Source organism: Argopecten irradians, chromosome 1 (genome assembly GCF_041381155.1).
Source record: "Argopecten irradians isolate NY chromosome 1, Ai_NY, whole genome shotgun sequence".
NCBI lineage: Eukaryota > Metazoa > Mollusca > Bivalvia > Pectinida > Pectinidae > Argopecten > Argopecten irradians.
The window spans coordinates 54,972,127-54,994,737 of NC_091134.1; the positions used below are offsets into that span (position 1 = coordinate 54,972,127).

The 22,611-nt window shown below is 33.4% G+C and overlaps 1 protein-coding gene and 1 pseudogene across 1 annotated transcript; one reads left to right on the forward strand and one right to left on the reverse strand.

The window, feature by feature from the left end:
• Positions 1 to 954: 954 nt before the first annotated feature.
• LOC138333848 (ganglioside GM2 activator-like) lies at positions 955 to 6,294 on the forward strand. Its single transcript, XM_069282480.1, has 4 exons — positions 955 to 1,100; positions 4,465 to 4,675; positions 5,096 to 5,282; positions 6,106 to 6,294. Exons 1-4 carry the CDS (start codon positions 1,016 to 1,018, stop codon positions 6,223 to 6,225), a joined length of 603 nt encoding a protein of 200 aa, XP_069138581.1. The 5' UTR covers positions 955 to 1,015; the 3' UTR covers positions 6,226 to 6,294.
• A 3,281-nt stretch (positions 6,295 to 9,575) lies between these two features.
• Positions 9,576 to 22,611, reverse strand: part of LOC138333880 (myosin light chain kinase A-like) — a 45,605-nt pseudogene continuing 32,569 nt past the window's right edge.

Below are 22,611 nucleotides of genomic sequence, written 5' to 3' on the forward strand. Positions count from 1 at the left end.
CGATATCACTATATATAGGATCTTACATGAGTGTTCATTTCATATGAGGATTTATGAAACTAGTTTAAGAAGTTTTTTTTATTTTTGCGAGCCTTGGCGAGCAAAGATTAAAACTTCGAGACGAGTTTCATAAAATCTCATGTGAAATGAACACAAATTTAAGATACTTTTTATCATATAACTACAAATACCTACATAACAAAGAATTTCACGTCAAAATGTATTCCGAAAATCCAGCAGAGGCCTGCCGTCATGGTAATCCTGACGTCACAGCATTCTTCCTGACGCCATTTTATTGTTTCAATCTGACGTCACAATGAATTTCTAGCCAATGAAAATCGCTCCAGGTCATATTATACTAGTGACATATGCAAAAATATTACACGGGCAAAATCAGTGGATATGTAAGGCGGATAATGTGATAAAGTATAATACGCCTATGTTCCATCACATCACGATTACTAAGTATCGGTTATAATAGCTATCATAGACCATTTTGGTTTCTAATCTAAAATCTGAAATTTATTTCGCATAAATTACCAAACTTCTTCGTTGCTAAGCAATGAATTCCATCATGAAAAGAGTTCCATTGCTTCTTATGAAAAATCTCAGAAAAAATATATGTACACAATATGACGTCACATCATTGTACACTACTTAACCTATCAGGTCAGCATTTTTGGTCTAGGTCGTCATACCACGTATATTCAGTGTATTTGTTATGCCTTGTTAGCATGGTATTGACTAAGATCCAAATAAATATAATTCTCCTAAACATTTCAAGAACGGATAATCTAAGCATTCCATAACGGCGTATAAATGATGTTAGCAAGCATTTAACAGGAATATATCGACCTGATTTTTTGGAGAAACTTGGAATGGTTAATAGCGAGTTTCACCTTTATAAGCCATATCGATATTCACATGAACACCTCGGCCAGGTGTCTATCTCCAGAGGTCTTATAAAGGTTCGATAAGGACTTTCTTCCATTGTTCGAGATTCTCGCAGTCAGTCATGTCGTTCCTTAGTGTAGTGGCAGCCATCTCACTGGTCTCCCTGTGTCATGCCGGCACTGTCCACATCAGTGATTGCATGAGAAGTAAGTGTTTTACTCCGTCATTCATATATTTATCCAGTAAATTATTCTTTCATTATTTCTTATATATATGTGTGTGTGTTTTCTTGTAAGCAGTGTTATGTAGTTTGAAGGATTATTATTATTTTTAACTTAATAGACATTTTATCAATTTACATATTGATTGAAAAGTTAATTTTGAAGTCTACTGCACTCGTTCAGAAAAGTAAAATTATGGAGTTGAATCGACATTGAGCGATGCAGACTTCCGAGCATTACTACGCATAATCGCCATAATGACTTCTTTTTGAAAAACCGCGAACGAATTTGATTTTAATTCACAAATAGGCCGATTTTGATACCGTCGATTTTCTGTCAAGCCTATGGTAAGGCGTACATATTACTTCATACGTTCAATGTCTGCAGTTAACGAAAAACAAACTACTCTGTATAAAAAATATTGTATAACTATTGAACTTCACGGATGGTTTCTATTTTAAATGAAACCTGCGAATTCTAAACAACGGCGAAATATTCAGAAATCCATTGATGTACTTATGTTATTCACGAATTGTCTGTATCTGTGAACCATACAGTTTGAATTCCGTGAATATGTCCTTATATGGAAACCGGGAAATATTGACCCCACGATTTTAAAGTGCTTTACAGTAATTTGACTTTAGTGTAAACAACTCTCAAACAAAATAGTGCTAGTAAACAGACGGACTGAAAAATAGCAATTCAGACTTCTTGATTTTTTTTTCGTTGCTTAAAGATTAAACTAAATTATGCTAAAAGATAGAACGAAATGTTTAGAAATATATGAAAAATGAACTTTTAAGATATTATTATAAGGAATATCATTCCAATACGTACATTGACCTGTTTATACAACATAATGGCATATATATATATGCACACAATCAGAAAACAATATCAATCTTAGATAGCAATACTAACAAAATGACATCTGACGTCATAGCACGACACCTGTCCTAGAAAGGAAACGCGTTAATGTTTCCTAGAGAAAAGATCTGACAGTGAATCTACACTTAACAGGAATAACGTGACAAAGGCACCATCGCCACTCTTAGGAAAGGGATCTCAAACATCGATACGATTTCAGTATCAATATTCCTACATTGAAAATGTTAATGAAAATACAAAAACTACATAAATGTTTCTAAACCAAAATTACACATCCCTAAAATAACGGGAGTGAGTCCTCATATCTAGATAACGACACAATGGCGAAGACAACAGATGCAGTTAGTCATGATAGTGGTGAAAGATGGCATCAGGTGATAATTGTCACGGATCTAAAAATTATGTTAGGGACAAACGGAAAGTCAACCAAAGAGTAAAGATATTTCAAGAGTATTCATGACATTTAGAAACTAAAAGTGCTTTCGACTGTCCTCCCCTTAGATAAGAACACATAGTAATCAGGCCGATGACCTTACATGTTATCTATACATCAAAAGTGTAACAAATGGACTCGTTTATACTACAAACCATTTTGTTTATATAGAAAGAAGCTTGCGTTTCAAATATTTTATACGACAAATACTGTGATGAAAAAAAACATCAGCACTTCAGTAATTCATATATTTAATTTCTTTACACCTTTTTTTCACTCTGATGTCAACGTGTGTGATTTTTTTTTTTTGTTTTTTTTGTTTTTTGTTTGCTGTTGTTTTGATTTTTGTTTTTGTTTTTGTTTTTGTTTTCTATCGTATCCTAGTAAGGTTTTAGGGTCTTGTCATGAGTTATAGGGCACAACAAGGGTTAGAGTCAGGAATTTAGCGCTTTTTGCGTTTAAAATTTACATGAAGTATATACATGCATATGGATTATGAAACTGTTTGATTAGTCTAATAATTAAATGAAATGTATATGACAAAAACAACAAATTATAGATTCGTTGCATTAATGGGGGAGAAGTAGCAATCTATGCAGCCAGCAGAAAGCATTTTGTAAAGCAATATAAGAACACTATCCATGAAAAATGGAAAGATCTAGGCTAGACGATTCCTTACATATTTCAATTTTCAAGATATATGACAAATTATTCATTACAAATGTGTGGCACGAATTTTATCCAGATAGATAAGACTCGAAGTAGTTGTTGAACAGTTTCATGTGGTCAGGGTCATTTAAGTCACGACTTATAGAGCAGACCATGATATCTACAACACATTCTTCTATTAGAGTTTTTGATAACAAGATTGTGAATATGAGGAAATTCAGAGATTATAATATTGAATAGAGCACTAAATCCTGTGCCATTTTGATAAGTACTCGATGTGATGAATTGTCTATTAGCCTTGTTTACTTTCATATTATAACAGGGAATTTAGATGTATGATATATAAAGAAAACGTTTTCTTTCATACCTGCTGGTGTAATATTGGCTCCATCCTCGATACTCCAGGGGTTCCAATCACTTACGATCTCTACACTCCTGGAATATCTCATAGTGAAATTGATTGCAGCTCAGCTGAAAACATTTGACCAATCACAGGCTAGCAAAGATTTCCTTTGAAGACTACAGAGAGAGCGACGCCTAACATGTAAGCCACACAGTCAACCACAGTGTACCGTTATACGGCTCTTTTGATGTACATCAAATGATTTAGTTTCCTGTTCTATTCTTCAGTTTTACTATGAGATATAATAGCATAGGGGTGTAGAGATCGTAAGTGGTCGGAACCCCTGGAGTATCGAGGATGTACTGGCTCGGACAATACACTCATATCGCCTGAGGCTGTATTACATGGCTACCCATTGGTATTACTATAAAAGATGCAAACAATGGAATTGTTGAAAATAACACGTTATTTTGCATGTATGGATAATTGACTTGCAGTCGAGGTGTTCTTCGAACTTATTTCAAAATGGCGAGATATTATAGTTGTACAATTGCAATAAAATGTCGAGGTATGAAAGAAAAACCGAGGGTTTTGCAACATTTTGTGACCCGAGGGTAGAATATTCTGATCCTTTATATCCACTTATGAACAAGTCTTATATTATTACACTACAGTCTGTTGCGATGAAGGTTGAATCCATTGCTAACCTCAGTATATATTTTACTTGTTTTCATTCATGGATGTCAAAACGGAGTTGACGTACTGAAAGTGTATGTGACTATCATCATACTGGTATTAAGGAAGTCAACATGTTTTTAAGGACAATGTTTCACATCCATATGTTAATGGAGTCATAGTAGCCTTCATTCTGTTGAGTTACTTCCTCTCGTTTTACAAATCAAGGAGTAAAGTAATTGGAATATATCAGAATGTTCGGCCTTCTACCGCGAAAGATTGTGCACAATAATCGTATGCAATAACATTACTACAGTACTTTTTTATTATTCGTCCCCCAGCCAACAACCAGCGTAACCCTGAAAACCTCGTCCATGTGAACACCGCCTCAGCCAATCCTTTCCCAGTCGTCATCCCAGGCGATGTTGATATCGTAGGAAACTTGGACCTCTACAAGAACTTGACAGGGCAATTGAGCATGTCCGTTTCCATCAAAAGAAAAGTTTTGGGATTGTGGGTACCAGTTCCTTGCGTCTCCAATGTTGGTAGCTGGTAAGAGCTTAAGTGACGTTTCATTTACAGGGGTTTGAATAAACACAATGTGTTATTTGACAGATCATGCTGATGTTACACTCGTAAATGTTGTAATCAAATTAAGTTTGGCCGGTGGTTAGTGAATGGATGGTGACGGACGTCCTGTATCCGTTTCTACATAGCAAATATAGTATTAACCATTTTATTTATTGTCTGAAATTCATCTTTATTGTTAACAAATAATTCTAAAAAACGCCAGTAATGTTAAGTTATGTAATGAATAACATTAAAAACTCTTTTGATTCGTGAGCAGGAAAAATACGGCACAAACGACTTTTATACATTTTTAATGTGACCTCGCACAAATGTTCTGAATGAAGTGCTCACCAATTCCAATTATTGTCCTATTAATACACTGTATTATCATCCTTCTTTCAGTCAATATGCTGATTTATGTGACATGTTGAGCTCAAACTTCATGGAAAACGGAGTACCAAACTGCCCCCCACAACTAGTAGCTGAAGGGCTCCCCTGCACCTGCCCGATCCCAGCCGGTCACTACGCGATAAATCACGGACACTTCACGATTCCCGAATTGTCTGGAGTATGGAGCTTTTTGGCGAAGGTAATTAACAATTAAATATATGGGAGATGTCAAAAGAGGCTTGATGACCTAAACGGCCATCTGACGTCCTTGCAACGCAAGTTATTAATACAAAGCATAGTTCTACAAAAAAAAAAGCACACGGATTCCAATTTGAACCCTGTGGGAAATTACGGAAAGTATTTTGTCTATATCTTCCCATACAAATCTGAGCTGGATTTCTTGGGTAAAAATGAAATGACATTCAAATTGTGTTTTCATGATAGAGCTTTGGGTTTTCGTATTAGAATTCAGACTGACGCCCGAAAATACCAACATTTGCATTGCTAGAGCGATTTTGGTACCATTCCAGACTAGTTTTAGCACCCTTCCATTGTTGGAATAAGTTTGAAATGAGTCTTGTACTGGGAAAACTGATTATGTTACAAACATTATTGTCATAGCTGTCACTTTAAGGATTGCCCTTCCTTTACATCCCTACCAACATTTAGCTCTCGGACCTGAGAAGTTTAAAATGGCGACCATCTTGAAATTTGGATAATTTAACAAACGATGTGTCTACCTCTGGTTCATTACAGAAAAATCTTACCTCAATCCCATTGGTAAAAATTGAGAAGTTTGAAATAGATATTGCACTGGTAAAATGTTATTGTGGAATTAAGATATCTATACCTACAGAGGAAATTTTGATATTTTAAATGAAACCGTTGACAGTGAAATTCAAATTTATCCTTCATTACAATGACAGAAATCAGTTAAGTCCGCTACATATGCATGCTTGTCAAACTTTTATCATAGATTCGTTTGTATAGCTTTCTAGTAATTCTATTTGATTATCCTACAGGGAGATTATCAGCTCAGGGCTACGCTGACCGATAAGAGTAGGAACGCGCAGGTTGCTTGTCACTCCATGGACCTCTCTATTGGCTCCAAATGCTCGTTCTTCGACTGTCTCTTTGGTTAAATTCTTTTATTCAGTAAATCATGAGAGGCTTGATTCAACTTTTAATAAACCAACCTTGTCACTCTTCGAGTAACTGTTTTTGTTTTTCATGTTTTCACAACGCTAGATGAATGATCGACATTATAAGAAATCCAGAAGCAAATTTTTCGTTACCTTTTCAAAATACCAATGGTTTGTCGGCTTTTTAATCCGTGACGGTTGCCAATTGGAGAGCTGTTACACTTATAAGTATAATTATTTTGAATTTGCCGGAATACCACCTAGATAACATTCTGGTTTTTAACTAAAATGGGCGGCATCTCTGTTCTTGAAGAATGCGATCCACCCCACCTCACCAAACTCCTCAAAACTTCAGATTTATCATCCGGTACGCAATACTTCACATGTTTTGAAAATAAAAAAACTATTCTAAAATGACGAGACTTCACACTTGTCAGGTGAAAAAATATAATACAAAACAGTTTTATTTTTTTTAATTTTTTTTATTTTCAAGATAACTTAGAATGGTAGATTGATTTGCAAGGAAATGTTATCAAAATAAAACAGAAAAAAAATATATGTTGGCACTTTCAGGACATACATACCGTAAAGAAAAATCACATATGATTTGCCCTATTCAACTTAATAATTAATTGAATTTCCCAATCTTGATATGTCAGTATACCAAATTAGTTTTGAAAAGATTTTTGCTTAGTTCATACAAAACTGGTTAATTTGTCAAAAGAGATGTATCTTTAATAAAGAAATTGCTTGTTTGGACAGAAATAGTCAGTTAAATAGATATAACTGAAGAATATATTAACCATCAATTTTCACATGTGGCTTCTTTCAGACATGAAGATGTTCATTATTTAAAATGACTGTATACGGCAATCTAATTATTTACTTACAAGAGAAATTTGGCACGCTGTTGTAATTGATTCGCCATGCCGTTCTGAAGTAAATCTGATGAGTTTACTGAAAACATTTCCTTGCAAGGTCTTTTAACCACCTTTATGGTCACAAGTTAACCTTGCTTCAAAACAAGTTATCTCCAATTAGTATATTAAAACCAAACAAGGCAACACCCATTGTTTAATGATTTAACATTATAAATTATCTCTCAAAATACATATAAATTTGTTCCTATATGAAGCTAGCATTATTTACAATGAGAGCATTTTAATGCAAAACATGATGGATAGGAAATAAGTTAATATTTCCAAAGATCGTATATTTTATCTCAACATCTAAATAATATATGAATTTCTTAAGTTCCGAATCAATGCACATCCGAACTATACATTATATCTGATGATGGAAGCGATGTGTGTTTTTTTATATCACAAACACGTATGATGTTATGAACTTACCAAGTGGACAGTGCCAATTTTATGATAGGTTGTTGGTCATACATGCTGTAAAACAACTTTATTTCGCCATGCAGTTAACTTTGCAAATTCCTAATTTCATCTTTGCAAATTAACATTCACTTCGATTATGGAAAGATATCTTAATTTTTTTTTTTTTTAAATAAGTCAATCTTCACAAACTCAATGCAAATCAAAATTTTTAGTCGCGACAAAAGAAATGTTGGTTTACTGGACAAATACAAGGGAAAATAATAACAGCAATTTGCGATGGCAAAACTTGACTAAACATGGATGATGTTTTTAAACCTTTTGTTTTCAACTTTTCCACACTATTTCGATAACAAAATTTTACTTGACATTTGTTTACAATTTGTAAAATGATAAAATGAATCTTTCATTCTGTTCTTTGAAATGATAATTGATCTGTTTTCATCATAAATTACTATTTACTTGAAAAAAAAAGAAAATCTAGTCAATAAGTTCATAAGCACATTTATGATATGAAACCAAAAACAAATTTTTATGGGTTCCAAATATTTACTATAATGTAATTTGAACAACTATTTAATAAATTAGTTTAATCTTAATTGGAGAAATATAACTACATGTACATAAATTGGCACAAACAGTGACAAAATTTACCTTAACAATGAAACAAATTCTTTATATTTCATATAAAATAATTGGATTGATATGTACCCTTAAATTGACGCCGCAAGGGATATACTAACAGCCATTATCAAAATACATAGAAGGCTTATTAGGATCTGGCTAGTCTTCAGTGATGTTACTATCAGACTTATTCTTATTATACAACAGCACGCCTATCCATACCAGATATACATTTGGTAGGCATACAACAGCACGCCTATCCATACCAGATATACATTTGGTAGGTATACAACAGCACGCCTATCCATACCAGATATACATTTGGTAGGCATACAACAGCACGCCTATCCATACCAGATATACATTTGGTAGGCATACAACAGCACGCCTATCCATACCAGATATACATTTGATAGGCATACAACAGCACGCCTATCCTACCAGATATACATTTGGTAGGCATACAACAGCACGCCTATCCATACCAGATATACATTTGGTAGGCATACAACAGCACGCCTATCCATACCAGATATACATTTGGTAGGCATACAACAGCACGCCTATCCATACCAGATATACATTTGGTAGGTATACAACAGCACGCCTATCCATACCAGATATACATTTGGTAGGTATACAACAGCACGCCTATCCATACCAGATATACATTTGGTAGGCATACAACAGCACGCCTATCCATACCAGATATACATTTGGTAGGTATACAACAGCACGCCTATCCATACCAGATATACATTTGGTAGGTATACAACAGTACGCCTATCCATACCAGATATACATTTGGTAGGTATACAACAGCACGCCTATCCATACCAGATATACATTTGGTAGGTATACAACAGCACGCCTATCCATACCAGATATACATTTGATAGGCATACAACAGCACGACTATCCATACCAGATATACATTTGGTAGGTATACAACAGCACGACTATCCATACCAGATATACATTTGGTAGGCATACAACAGCACGACTATCCATACCAGATATACATTTGATAGGCATACAACAGCACGCCTATCCATACCAGATATACATTTGGTAGGTATACAACAGCACGCCTATCCATACCAGATATACATTTGGTAGGCATACAACAGCACGCCTATCCATACCAGATATACATTGGTGGTATACAACAGCACGCCTATCCATACCAGATATACATTTGATAGGCATACAACAGCACGCCTATCCATACCAGATATACATTTGGTAGGCATACAACAGCACGCCTATCCATACCAGATATACATTTGGTAGGCATACAACAGCACGCCTATCCATACCAGATATACATTTGGTGGTACAGGCTATCCATAGTATACATACAACAGCACGCCTATCCATACCAGATATACATTTGGTAGGTATACAACAGCATGACTATCCATACCAGATATACATTTGGTAGGCATACAACAGCACGCCTATCCATACCAGATATACATTTGGTAGGCATACAACAGCACGCCTATCCATACCAGATATACATTTGGTAGGCATACAACAGCACGCCTATCCATACCAGATATACATTTGGTAGGCATACAACAGCACGCCTATCCATACCAGATATACATTTGGTAGGCATACAACAGTACGCCTATCCATACCAGATATACATTTGGTAGGTATACAACAGTACATTTTCATTATCTATCCACAAATCCGACCGGAAGGAAGACAATTTGTCTACAAATATTAACATAAATTACAAGTGCATATTTCAAAATGTAAATGAAAATTACATGTTTAAAATTGAGATTTTGTAACCTTTCTGATTTTTTCAGTTATCTTATTTATAATAAAATATTGAATCATTAACGTCAATTTCATCATTCAGACAAATGTTTTAGAAAGATAAAATTTTATGAACAAATACTGTTTAAATAGGGAGGTATGCATTTAGACACAATTTTGTACTTTCTATTTTGTAAATATTCAGTTTGAAGAAAAATTATGAAGAATAAAAAATCCAATAAAATTGTAATTCAAACATTTACAGCTTTTCATTTCCTTAGATAAAACTTTACTATTTTTCAATGATAATGTCCTGTAAAATTTGTTAATTGCACATTAATACAGAATAGTTGAATACAAATAAATAGTGTGCAAGTCTTGTCATGAATGATATGTTGATTATGTGAACCATACGAGCTATAACCAGCAAAATTCTATGAACTCTATAATTACTTCAATATAAGTTGTTATTCATGCTTTTATATTTATTTTTGTATTTATATGTGATCCTTCAAAATAAAAAACACATTGTTGAATTCTGAAATGCCTATTATTATTTGTTGTATGAAAATTTAGGTACTGTTATATCAACTTTTTGTCTTACAGCTGTAGTGTTCTTATAATCATAAAATTATATCAATCAAACTAGTAATATAAAAATCTGAGAAAATCTCATCATATCTACATTATATCGGTAATATTCTTTGCAAAAAATATTGCTTCCATCAAATATTCATCAAAGTGCATAACTTCCATTTGTCAACAATCAAAAGTATCTGTAATGTGCAGTAAATATTTCAAAACATTTAAATGAATGTTAACATTAAAAAGACCATGCAGCAGATTACCAAGAGTAACTCAGCAGTGATATATATAAGTAAGTTCTGTTTCAAATACACAAATAAATATTGACCCAATATTCACCAATCAAAACAAACCTGTAAAAAACATTTTTATTTCAATGTTTTGAATCAACCTAGTATTCTCATGGTGATAAAATGCTTGGAAATAAAAGAAAAAATACATTAACTATTAACAATTTTTGTTTTCTCCCAATTATCAGGTCTTTGCATATTAGAGTTATCTGCCCTTAGATATCAATTGGTGTGCCATTAATATGTGTGCTAAAATTATTATCATTTTTTCTAAAACAATATGATGTCACGTTAGCAAACACATCACATCATAATCAATACAAACAAGAAGAGAAGTGGACTCTGGAATATGCAATACACATACAGAATGATATCTAAACAAACAATAAATTTAAATGATATTACATTTACAAATTGTGACATTTTCCTATCTGATTTGTCAAAGAACAACTTCTAAAATCAAATATTCTATTTGATAATTTCACTTGGCAAGAATATTTTTCGTGAAAATATAGTGTTCTTGATGTTAAAAATAAATGAGATTTCATTTCAACAGTATTAATATTCGTACAATTTGAAACATGGTTGATATTGTTCCTGTATTAGTGAATATGGTTAACGTTGGCACTTATAGGATAAAGAAAGTACAGGTCGGTCATAAGGAGATCTACATTTTAACTTTCAATTTACCCTGCAACATGTCAGTAGTCAAATATTTTGTTTCAACTTCTCTCATTTCACAGGATCCAATTAATGAAGACATTATTATAGCTGAAATGCAGGCTGCTTTTGATATACTTATTGTTTTTGTCTTGAAGTGAATAAAGAAATGATACATGTTATTTCTTTTTACTTATGAAGAAAAGATATTCTATGAGGCACACTTGTTATCAACAGGTTAAGAATCTTAAAACAATACGAGATCTTTTAAATCTGTTTATATTAATATTAAGAAGAAACAACCAGAATTTAAAGGACAGATTAAATGACTCATTAAACAGCAAATTTACTTATAATAAAAGGGACGGATTTCTTTAAATTCAAACATACATGTATATATCTTTGTTTTCACATATATACAGCTATCTTGAAAAAAGTAAAAATCTGAACTAATGCCAAATTTGAATGGTACAAAATTAATGCTAAACTGTTTAGCATAGCTAAGTGATAGCTAAGTGATGGATCTATCAATTCAAATTGATATTACTCCACCCATTTCACATGGACAGGTGATTTCAACAACCAATCAGAGAGAGAGTACAACTGGAGGAGAGCAGTATTCTTCCTTATCACTTAACATAAGGTGACAGTGACACTCTCACACACTAACATTCCTCTCTGTACACTACTGCTTGTCTCATCTTACTAGCTACACAACAAAGCACACAAATACTGATATGATACAGATTGCATAGGTATTAACAACCGTGGAGCACTTGGATGAACACTGGCATACCAACAGGCTATGTCATCACATTCTGTACATCATACATCAAACAACAGACAGTGATTCCAACACATTTTTTTTTCTTTTTAAACTGCTACAGATCAGTTGATCTTCCAGGCCTACATTGTTCTATGGAAGGTCTTTGAAAAAAAATCTTCACTAGTTTTCCCTATGCTTTCTATTAATAATAGATAACTGATACTTTTAGTTTTCAATAATTATTTATTTTTATTTTTTCAATGAAAATAGAAAACTGAAATTATTAAACGTTTAAAAGCATCAAACGTAAGTGAGAAACAAAAGAAATAAAATGTCATTAGTTCAAGGGCATCATAGGGTTCTGCTTAAAATGAGAAAATTTTGAAGAATATAATTTTAATCCAAACGAAGATTTAAAAGATACTGGCAGTAATACTAATTTCTCCACTCTAAACTTACATGTTTTTAATTAAAATAACAACAAAAATACATGGTATTTGAGCAGTCACCAGTCAATTTATAAATAAAGTAGTACATGAAAAAAGGCACAGTCACTAAAAATAGAAGAAATATCTGTAGATATTAATTTGGAATGATAACCTGGTAAATCAAATATTCATAAAGTCAAACAAAATACACTTAATATTTTGGCACATCAACAGACAAAAGGAGCTTGTTTATATCCTAAAATGGTTTCAAATGGAGAACTTTTACAAGATTTCATTCAATTATATTATACATGAAGTTCTGAGAAAAAGTCTGATGAAATAAAGAGATTGATTTTGAATTTATACTCTAAAAGTAAAGCAATTTTCATGGTTTTCATTTTGGATTGATATCAAATCAACCTTCCAGAAATAAAAAGGTAAAAAAAAAAGGAAAAATACATGTTGGGCACTTAAGAACAAATATGTTCAGTGACAAAAGCATATATTAATATTTCAAAGGAATGTATAAAACCAACAGGCAGCTTGCACAGGACAACAAAAACATGAAATTTGAGTAAAGGTAAGAAAAGCGCACAAGAGAAATATACAGATCCTAGTACAGAGATGTAAAATTGGCTGGTAAATTGGTTCAGCTCTACTATCAGCAAAGTCAAATAAAAATCAGAGTCCAAGTTTCAAATTCAGTCATTCAACTTTTCAATATGTTCAATAATGTTCAATATGTAACATGGGAATCTGAGACGTTCACAAAAATATAAAACACATTGTCCTTAAAACATATTTCTGGTAGTGGTCAATCTTGGTCCACCATAAATGATATGAATTATAATGCCAAATGAGCTATGAGTGTGACTATTTCCTGGTGCCTCTCCCCCGGGGAGCTGCTTGTCCAACCCCTACCCTACTGGTGCTGGTCACACCTTTACTGGTGGGTGTATTGGAGAATTTCTGTTGTGAGGGCGACTTTGATCCAGATCCTACAGAGTTTCGTGAGCCTGGTGTGAGCCCTGGTTTGGGTGGATTCAAAGCCTGACTGTTTGGTCGACTTGAATTTGATGCCTGAAAATTCAAAGATAAGTGATAAAAGTAAGTAAAATAAACATAAAAAAAATATATTAAAAGTTAAAGATAGGATTGAGACTGAATTTAGAATTACACCTTTTTTCTTTTTCAAAAATAAACAATAGCCAACTGTTTTCAAACAGTAGTTTAACTATATGTTCAAAATAGCACTTAACCAACAGCTTTGATTGAAGAAACAGCTGAATTAAGGTAAGTGCCTGTTAGCAGTGAGTCTAAGGTGGTCAAGTTGTTCAGGGCATTATGCTACCGTAATTTCTGCGTATTGCCCGCGGGCTATACAATTTTTTACATAAAAAGATGTCTAGTGCGGGCTATCTGTGGAAATTATAACGAAAAAAGAAAATATATGCAGCCTTTATGTCGTAAGTTAATTTAAAGACACAAAATAGCAGGTGAATACTCAATAGCTGAGGTACCGCTTAATATATTAAAAGTATTTTCACATGTACTATCAAACAAAATGCAAAATCACAGAAAATGCCTGATTTGGCTTCCCACAGGCTATACCCCGGTGACCTCACCACAAAACTTTCCTCTGGATAATAAAACCATTTGTCTATTATGCAGAAGCAAAAATACTTACAAGTTTACTTGCTGTTCCAGACTTCTTTGTTCCACCAGATCCCTTTCGTGATGTGCCTTCATGCTGCGTTGTCTGTGGTTCAAAGATAAATAAAATATCTACCAGATGCATAGACAAAAAAGTGATGGAAACAAATCATCAGATATCTGATTTTTAATTGAATTCACTCTAAGTGAATTAAATTTTGGCGAATTGTTTTCTTTAGAGGTCGTCAGACCTTACCTATTTATTATGTAATGTAACCTCCTAGAATTCTTTTAAATATATACAGTGAATAAGAAAAGACCAGACTAACATAAGTTAAAATGTCATCTCAGATCTGTGTCCTCTAAAGTCTGTACTAGATGAAGTTGACCTTGACAGACTAGATGACTAACCTTGCCATTGGCCTTATGTGAACTGCTTTGTGGTGCTTGCTCCTGGATAACTGGACTATTTGTCCCTCCGTCTGTTTCGTCTGTAGTATCGGGATTTCCTTCACCATTACTTATTGCACTTTGTCCCTCCTCCACTTTCAGTTCATCCTTCCACATTTTCATCATCTCAAGGACATTGTGATGATTACCCTCACTTACATTTCCCTGTAAGAATAAAACCCTTCTTCTATAGTTCAGCCAAACTAACATTGTAATCCAGTGCAGCTCAGTCTACAAAACGTCAATGCATCACAAACCACTATTGCTTAGTTTAGTACTGCAGTTGTAGTAGGAAACAAAATTTCCTCTGATTTATTCATTTGGTATTTGATATCATGGGTTGAATAAGGAACTAATTGGATATTTTAGATATGGCTAACAAATTACTATCAAAGAGAGTCACCACATTTTGCTAATAAATTTCAACTCATTTCATCCAAATTTACACTAGTTGGAATAAAAAACTGTCTTAAGGATGTACACCTCTGAGAAGTCAAAATTTTCTTGTATTAAACTTTTTTTCTCATATAGGTTTTTTGAAAAAGGAGTTCATACCATAAGAGAAAATGGAATAAAAAACATATGTCCGTGTGCTCGTTTTTGAGCTTTTGTCACTCAAAGATACCTAGTTGACAAAATATTGGATTTTATGGGAATTTTGCCGTTTTGACCATATAAAATAGAGATTAAAGCCATAATTTCCTAATGAGGTGTTTGATATGTATGAATATTTGTAGAATTCATTTTCTGGTAGTCTTTTTTTAAAATATACCAGATTTTATCAATTAGACTAATATTTTTTCTCAGAATAACAATATATGCTACCCCCACCCCTTAATTTTGAGCTACAAAATGCACCATTTTCAGCCATTTTTGCCAAATTTAACCCTTCGTAGAAAAAGTTCTGGTATTAAACTTTTGTTATTATTTTGCATATCAATAGGAAAACGGCTGTTCTTTCTAAATCAGGAAGAAAAATTGGGGGTCCGTGTGCTTACTTGTTTGCTCCATTTGAATTTTTGTCAATTGTTCAGTATTTTAGAGTAAAAAATAAAAGTGCCCAAATTACCATTAAATTTTAAAATAAAGTCACAAAAGTGTATCAATACACATATTAATGCTCAATATTTTAATTACTACGAACCTAGTAACAATTTGCAGCAAAAATTAGCTAAATACAGCTAAAAATGCTGGCGCAGTGATGATTTAAGTAAAAGCAATTTCAGTAAAAAATGGTAAAACTGTGGCTCTACTTGAAGCGAAAAAAGACACAATTTCAAAATTGCCGCCAAATGGGACATTTCTTAAAATCCCCGTATAAAAAATTCTCCTAAAAATAGAAATGTAATTTTTTGACAAAATTTGCATCTGGCAACTTGCTACAGATACTGATAAATTGTATTTGAAAATCTCAAAACTTCTTTGATCTATGTTGAAACGAGACTTCAACGGGACTGAAACCTCAGAAGAATACATCCTTAAATAAAAGCACCTCCTTAAGACAGTCCCGCACTCTGCATCTATTAGGGAAAATACTGTCAGTGAAAATCACATATCAAATCATCATGTTAGGCAAATAAGATATTTAACCACAGCTTCCATGTTTGGTGGTATACTCACAGTTATCCAGGGATGGTTCAACACTTCTCTGGCCGTTTTCCTGTGGGCTGGATCTACTTTTAACATCCCTCTTATACAATCTTGGGCTAGAATGATGGAGAAATACAAATATCAAAATAAAAGGTTTTTAAAGGTAATTGAGATTGAAAGATAAATCAATTTTGATCCCTTTACTGTAGAGACAACAAAATATTCCAAGATAACATTCTGTGAAATCCATTACAGTCTTCAATTAGACATTTTTATATATTCCCTTATAGAAAATTATCTGTTACTTTCTTCATTGTCTAATATCCCTCCTTAATTCTGAGAAATCAGTGCTTACCCTCTTCACTAATGCCTTTCCATACTTCTCCTGAGAAATCAATCTCTCCTCTCTTTATCATATCATACAAGGTGTCCTCGTCTTTAGAACGGAATGGTGGGGAGCCACATAATCTGTGAAGGAAGGAAAATGGTAACAAATTATCAAATACAGCTAACAAACTTTCATTATCTGTTTGGGTTGTTAATTGTAAGTGTGAACAAAGTAAACATGGGAAGTAACTCTGATTAATCAACTTCATTCTCTGTTTGGGTTGTTAATTATAAGTGTGTACAAAGTAAACATGGGAAGTAACTCTGATTAATCAACTTCATTCTCTGTTTGGGTTGTTAATTATAAGTGTGTACAAAGTAAACATGGGAAGTAACTCTGATTAACCTTTCATTCTCTGTTTGGGTTGTTAATTATAAGTGTGTACAAAGTAAACATGGGAAGTAACTCTGATTAATCAACTTCATTCTCTGTTTGGGTTGTTAATTATAAGTGTGTACAAAGTAAACATGGGAAGTAACTCTGATTAACCTTTCATTCTCTGTTTGGGTTGTTAATTATAAGTGTGTACAAAGTAAACATGGGAAGTAACTCTGATTAACTTTTCATTCTCTGTTTGGGTTGTTAATTATAAGTGTGTACAAAGTAAACAATGGGAAGTAACTCTGATTAATCAACTTCATTCTCTGTTTGGGTTGTTAATTATAAGTGTGTACAAAGTAAACATGGGAAGTAACTCTGATTAACCTTTCATTCTCTGTTTGGGTTGTTAATTATAAGTGTGTACAAAGTAAACATGGGAAGTAACTCTGATTAACCTTTCATTCTCTGTTTGGGTTGTTAATTATAAGTGTGTACAAAGTAAACATGGGAAGTAACTCTGATTAATCAACTTTCATTCTCTGTTTGGGTTGTTAATTATAAGTGTGTACAAAGTAAACATGGGAAGTAACTCTGATTAATCAACTTCATTCTCTGTTTGGGTTGTTAATTATAAGTGTGTACAAATTAAACATGAATGAAACAAAGACATGCATATAAACACTAATATTTGCCCATCAGGTCCCTTGAAGTCAGTCAGTGATTTTATAAATTTGACTTTTTTAATCTATGAAGATTATTTGGTTCCATCATAATCTGTGAAATCAGAAGAAAGATTTTTGAAATGTTATCCATTTTGACCCCTTTTGGCCCCTCCACCTCTGGACCCCTGGGGGATTCGCCCGAGACCAATATGGATATGATGTTAAAATGCTATCTCAGACTAATAATTCTAAACCCAGTTTGACTAATTTCCTATGAAAAATAGGCAAATAATGTTCATAAATGTGTTTTTCCTATATAAACTAAAGTAAACTTGTACCCCCTCCCCAGAGGGAAAACACTGGGACCCCAGGGCCATGAAAATTCACGAATTTTTGTAAAGGACTTTAAGACCCCTTTCAATCTATGCAGAGTAATTTGATTCTACCAGTTCCAGAATTTCAGAAGAAGATTTTTGAAATTTTAGCCTATTTGACCCGTTTTGGCCCGCCCCTAAGGCCCCCTTGGGATCAGTCATAGAAAATTGGTAATAACGATTCAATGGTCATCACATAGGGATAATTCTGACTACAATTGACTAATTTCCTATTATAATGACTAAATAATGCTCAAAAATGTCTTTTCCCTTTATAAACTACAGTAAACTTACCCCCCTGCCCCAGGGGGAAACCTGAAGACCCCAAGGGTCATATAATTCACAATTTTCATAAAACACCTTAAGACCTGCCTTTTTTATGACGAGTATTTGATTCTACCATTTCCAGTATTTAAGAAAGAAGATTTTTAAAGTTTTAGCCTATTTGCCCCTTTTGGCCCCGCCCCTGTGCCCTGAGGGGGTTGACCAGGACCAATATAGATATAATATTTAAATGTTATCTCAGGCTAATAATTCTAAACAAGTTTGACTCATTTCCTATGAAAATTGAGCAAAAAATGCTCATAAATGTGTTTCCCCTATATAAACTATAGTAAACTTGACCCCCTCCCCAGGGGGAAAACGTGATGGGTCATATAATTCACAATTTTCATAAAACACCTTAAGACCTGTCCATCTAAGAAGAGTATTTTGTTCTACCATTTCCAGTATTTAAGAAGAAAATTTTTTAAAGTTTTAGCCTATTTGCCCCTTTTGGCCCCGCCCCTCTGCCCGAGGGGGTTGACCAGGACCAATATAGATATGATATTAAAATGTTATCTCAGGCTAATAATTCTAAACAAGTTCGACTCATTTCCTATGAAAATTGAGCAAAAAATGCTCATAAATGTGTTTTCCCTAGTAAACTTGACCCCCTCCCCAGGGGGAAACGTGAGCCCCAGGGTCATATAATTCACAATTTTTGTAAAGGACCTCAAGACCTTTCCATCTATGAGTATGTGATTCTACCATTTCCAGGATTTCAGAAGAAGATTTTTTGTAGTTAATATAGCCTATTTGACCCCCCTTTTGACCCCACCCCTAAGGCCCCTGGGGGTCAGTTATGGAAAATTGGTTAATAGGATTCAATGGCCATCTCATACGGATAATTCTGACAATATTTGACTCATTTCCTATTACAAATGATCAAATAATACTCGAAAATGTTTTCCCTATATAAACTATAGTAAAACTTAACCCCCCCCAGGGGGAAACCTGAGACCCCAGGGTCATATAATTCACAATTTTTGTAAAGGACCCTCAAGACCTTTCCATCATCTACGAAGAGTATGTGATTCTACCATTTCCTCCAGGATTTCAGAAGAAGATTTTTTGAAGTTATAGCCTATTTGACCCCTTTTTGACCCCCGCCCCTAAGGCCCCTGGGTCAGTTATGGAAAATTGGTTAATAGGATTCAATGGCCATCTCATACGGATAATTCTGACAATATTTGACTCATTTCCTATTACAAATGATCAAATAATACTCAAAAATGTGTTTTTCCCTATATAAACTATAGTAAACTTAACCCCCCTCCCCAGGGGGAAACCTGAGACCCCAGGGTCATATAATTCACAATTTTTGTAAAGGGACCTCAAGACCTTTCCATCTACGAAGAGTATGTGATTCTACCATTTCCAGGATTTCAGAAGAAGATTTTTGAAGTTATAGCCTATTTGACCCCTTTTGACCCCGCCCCTAAGGCCACTGGGGGTCAGTTATGGAAAATTGGTTAATAGGATTCAATGGCCATCTCATACGGATAATTCTGACAATATTTGACTCATTTCCTATTATCAAAGTGTGTACAAAGTAAACATGGAAAGTAACTCTGATTAACCTTTCATTCTCTGTTTGGGTTGTTAATTATAAGTATGTACAAAGTAAACATGGGAAGTAACTCTGATTAATCAACTGATTAACCTTTCATTCTCTGTTTGGGTTGTTAATTATAAGTGTGTACAAAGTAAACATGGGAAGTACTCTGATTAACCTATTTCATTTTCTCTTCATTTTCTCTGAGACTTCATTCTCTCTGAGATTTAATAGTGTAACTTCTCCCTCAGTAGAAAACTGTTGGATAAGTCTCATAGATCAGAATAGCCAACACCTAAATACCCCTGTATTTGTGTTACAGAAATTCAATATAAATGTTATTTATTATTTACTAATTAAGAATTATTAAAGTGAATAGTCGGGCAAAGAAAACCAGTCTAAACGCGTTCATTGGCCTTCCAAAAGTTCTCACATATTAATATGACGGTCAAGTTCTGCTTAGTTTCCCAGTTCTGACCATTAAAGTAAAGAATAGTTGAAAGCATTGAAAGCGAGGCTGCGTGGAAAAATATCCACGGACATAGTGAGCCGGGAGGACGTTTTAGAATTCCCAAACTTTAAATCAATTTCTTCGTACGCAGACAGATTTTGACGAAAGATTTTATTTTTCCATTTCATAAGAAATTATACTGGATACATTCACACCATTTTTACCGACTTTAGCCATCCTTGCCCGACTGTTCACTGTAAGTATAAGGTATAGTGTGATCAAAAACATCAATTTTTTTTCATTAAGAATTAATATTTATATTTTTACTTAAAAGACCAAAGTAATGTCAAGAAACACAAACATTTGACTAAACAGTAAAATATTGCCAAGTACACACTATGGAAATGAAGATGAATGCACATCACTTACAACATGTATCAAGATGTTTACATTTCACTTACAATATATATACTATAACACCCATGGCCCATATATCACACTGCTGACTGTAGGTTTTATTATCTATAATTTCTGGAGCTGCCAAGAGAAAAAATACAACAAATAAAACATGTTATCGTATATGTTTTAACTCATCTAGTGTCAATTAAACACAAACATGTCTGACAGATAGATCAGGTTAAGTTTCAAATTGATATTCAATTTATTGGTATGCAGTAATCCTAACAACAAGTAGTTGCAGACTGACTAATACAAATTTGAAATGACTGAAACTGTATAGAATTGGCATAGGAAACAGGTATACTTACACATATAGATGGGCGTTCCACAGAAATCCTGCATCATGTTATCCTGTCCTACACCGCCCTTCTCTACTGATAATCCAAAGTCGGTTACCTGGGAAAATATTATTGGAAAGATAAAGAGTGAATAAAGAAATATTTTATAAATTCAAATAATTGGATTATTCATGCAAGTTGATTCATTATTTAGATAGTATATATTTTAAAAAGTATATTGGTTGGTCTGAGTTATCTCCCATAGCACACAATATATTATACACGTTTCCCTAATTTCTGAAGACTTAATAAGTGAACTATTTTCTCTAAAAAACTATCAAAATGTTTTTCATACAGGTTTCTTGTAGAATCAATTAAAATATAAGCATTATTTTAATTATTACAATTTACAAACCACACATTTCATGAACAGCCGAATTCCAATTTAGGAACCAACCTTTATATGTAGGTGGTCATGTGGATCATCTGGATTCTGACTCAGTAAAATATTCTCAAGCTTCAAATCTCTATGTACTATATCTGTAGGGAACAAAGCACTCTTGCATATTAGACAAACAAATGTACATGTAATACTCAGTTTCTAATAAAAGATAAATAAATGTTTATAATGATATTAGAAATAAATATAATTTAAATTTAAATGCTATTGTTGACACTATTACCAATATTACAAGTCTGAGAACATTCACAAAAGAAAATTTCATAATTGTATCAAAAGTTCTTTTCTCAAATCATGAAAAATTTCAAAACTAGGAAACAACATCTATTTCCATAGATACTTTTGAGAAGTTGGAATATTTCATTTTAGTGTTTTTCTATATCCCTCCCCCAACCACCAACTTTTTATCTTTTTAAGAGTATAACCTGAGAAGAAAGAAGTTATTTCTTACCAATTTTATGAAGGTATGAGATTGCACTAGCTAACTTTTTCACTATAACTTTGGTGTCGGCCTCATCATAAGATTTCTTCAACTTGAGGGCGTCGGCCAACTCTCCACAACCCTCACATAACTCCATCACCAGATACATTTTCTGTAAAAATAATAATAATTTAACTTATCCAAATATAAAATTTTAAACCAAACCCAAATTATAAATGGTTTGAATAGTATACTATAATTTCTCTCATTCCTAATTAATTAGCACATTATTATTATTTTTTTGGTGTAATACTGGTTTATTCCACTGATTTTGGTGACCCTTGGATACAATATAATATCCTTTTAATTGTTTATGATAATGCAAAAACATAATTAGCGTGCCCCAAACAGGTGTTTTAAAAAATTATAGCAGCAAATTTATATATTAAAAACTGTCGGAAGAAATGACGAGACAATATCGTTTTTTTGCACTTATTTTCCTGCATTTTGAGACTGATCATCGATGACCCATCGATC

What these genes read in the sequence shown, in the direction of transcription:
- LOC138333848 (XM_069282480.1), top strand. Translation starts at nt 1,016, where the DNA reads ATGTCGTTCCTTAGTGTAGTGGCAGCCATCTCACTGGTCTCCCTGTGT. An exon ending in CATCAGTGATTGCATGAGAA is followed by an intron (nt 1,101 to 4,464) that starts GTAAGTGTTTTA and finishes TTCGTCCCCCAG; the next exon opens with CCAACAACCAGCGTAACCCT. An exon ending in TATGGAGCTTTTTGGCGAAG is followed by an intron (nt 5,283 to 6,105) that starts GTAATTAACAAT and finishes ATTATCCTACAG; the next exon opens with GGAGATTATCAGCTCAGGGC.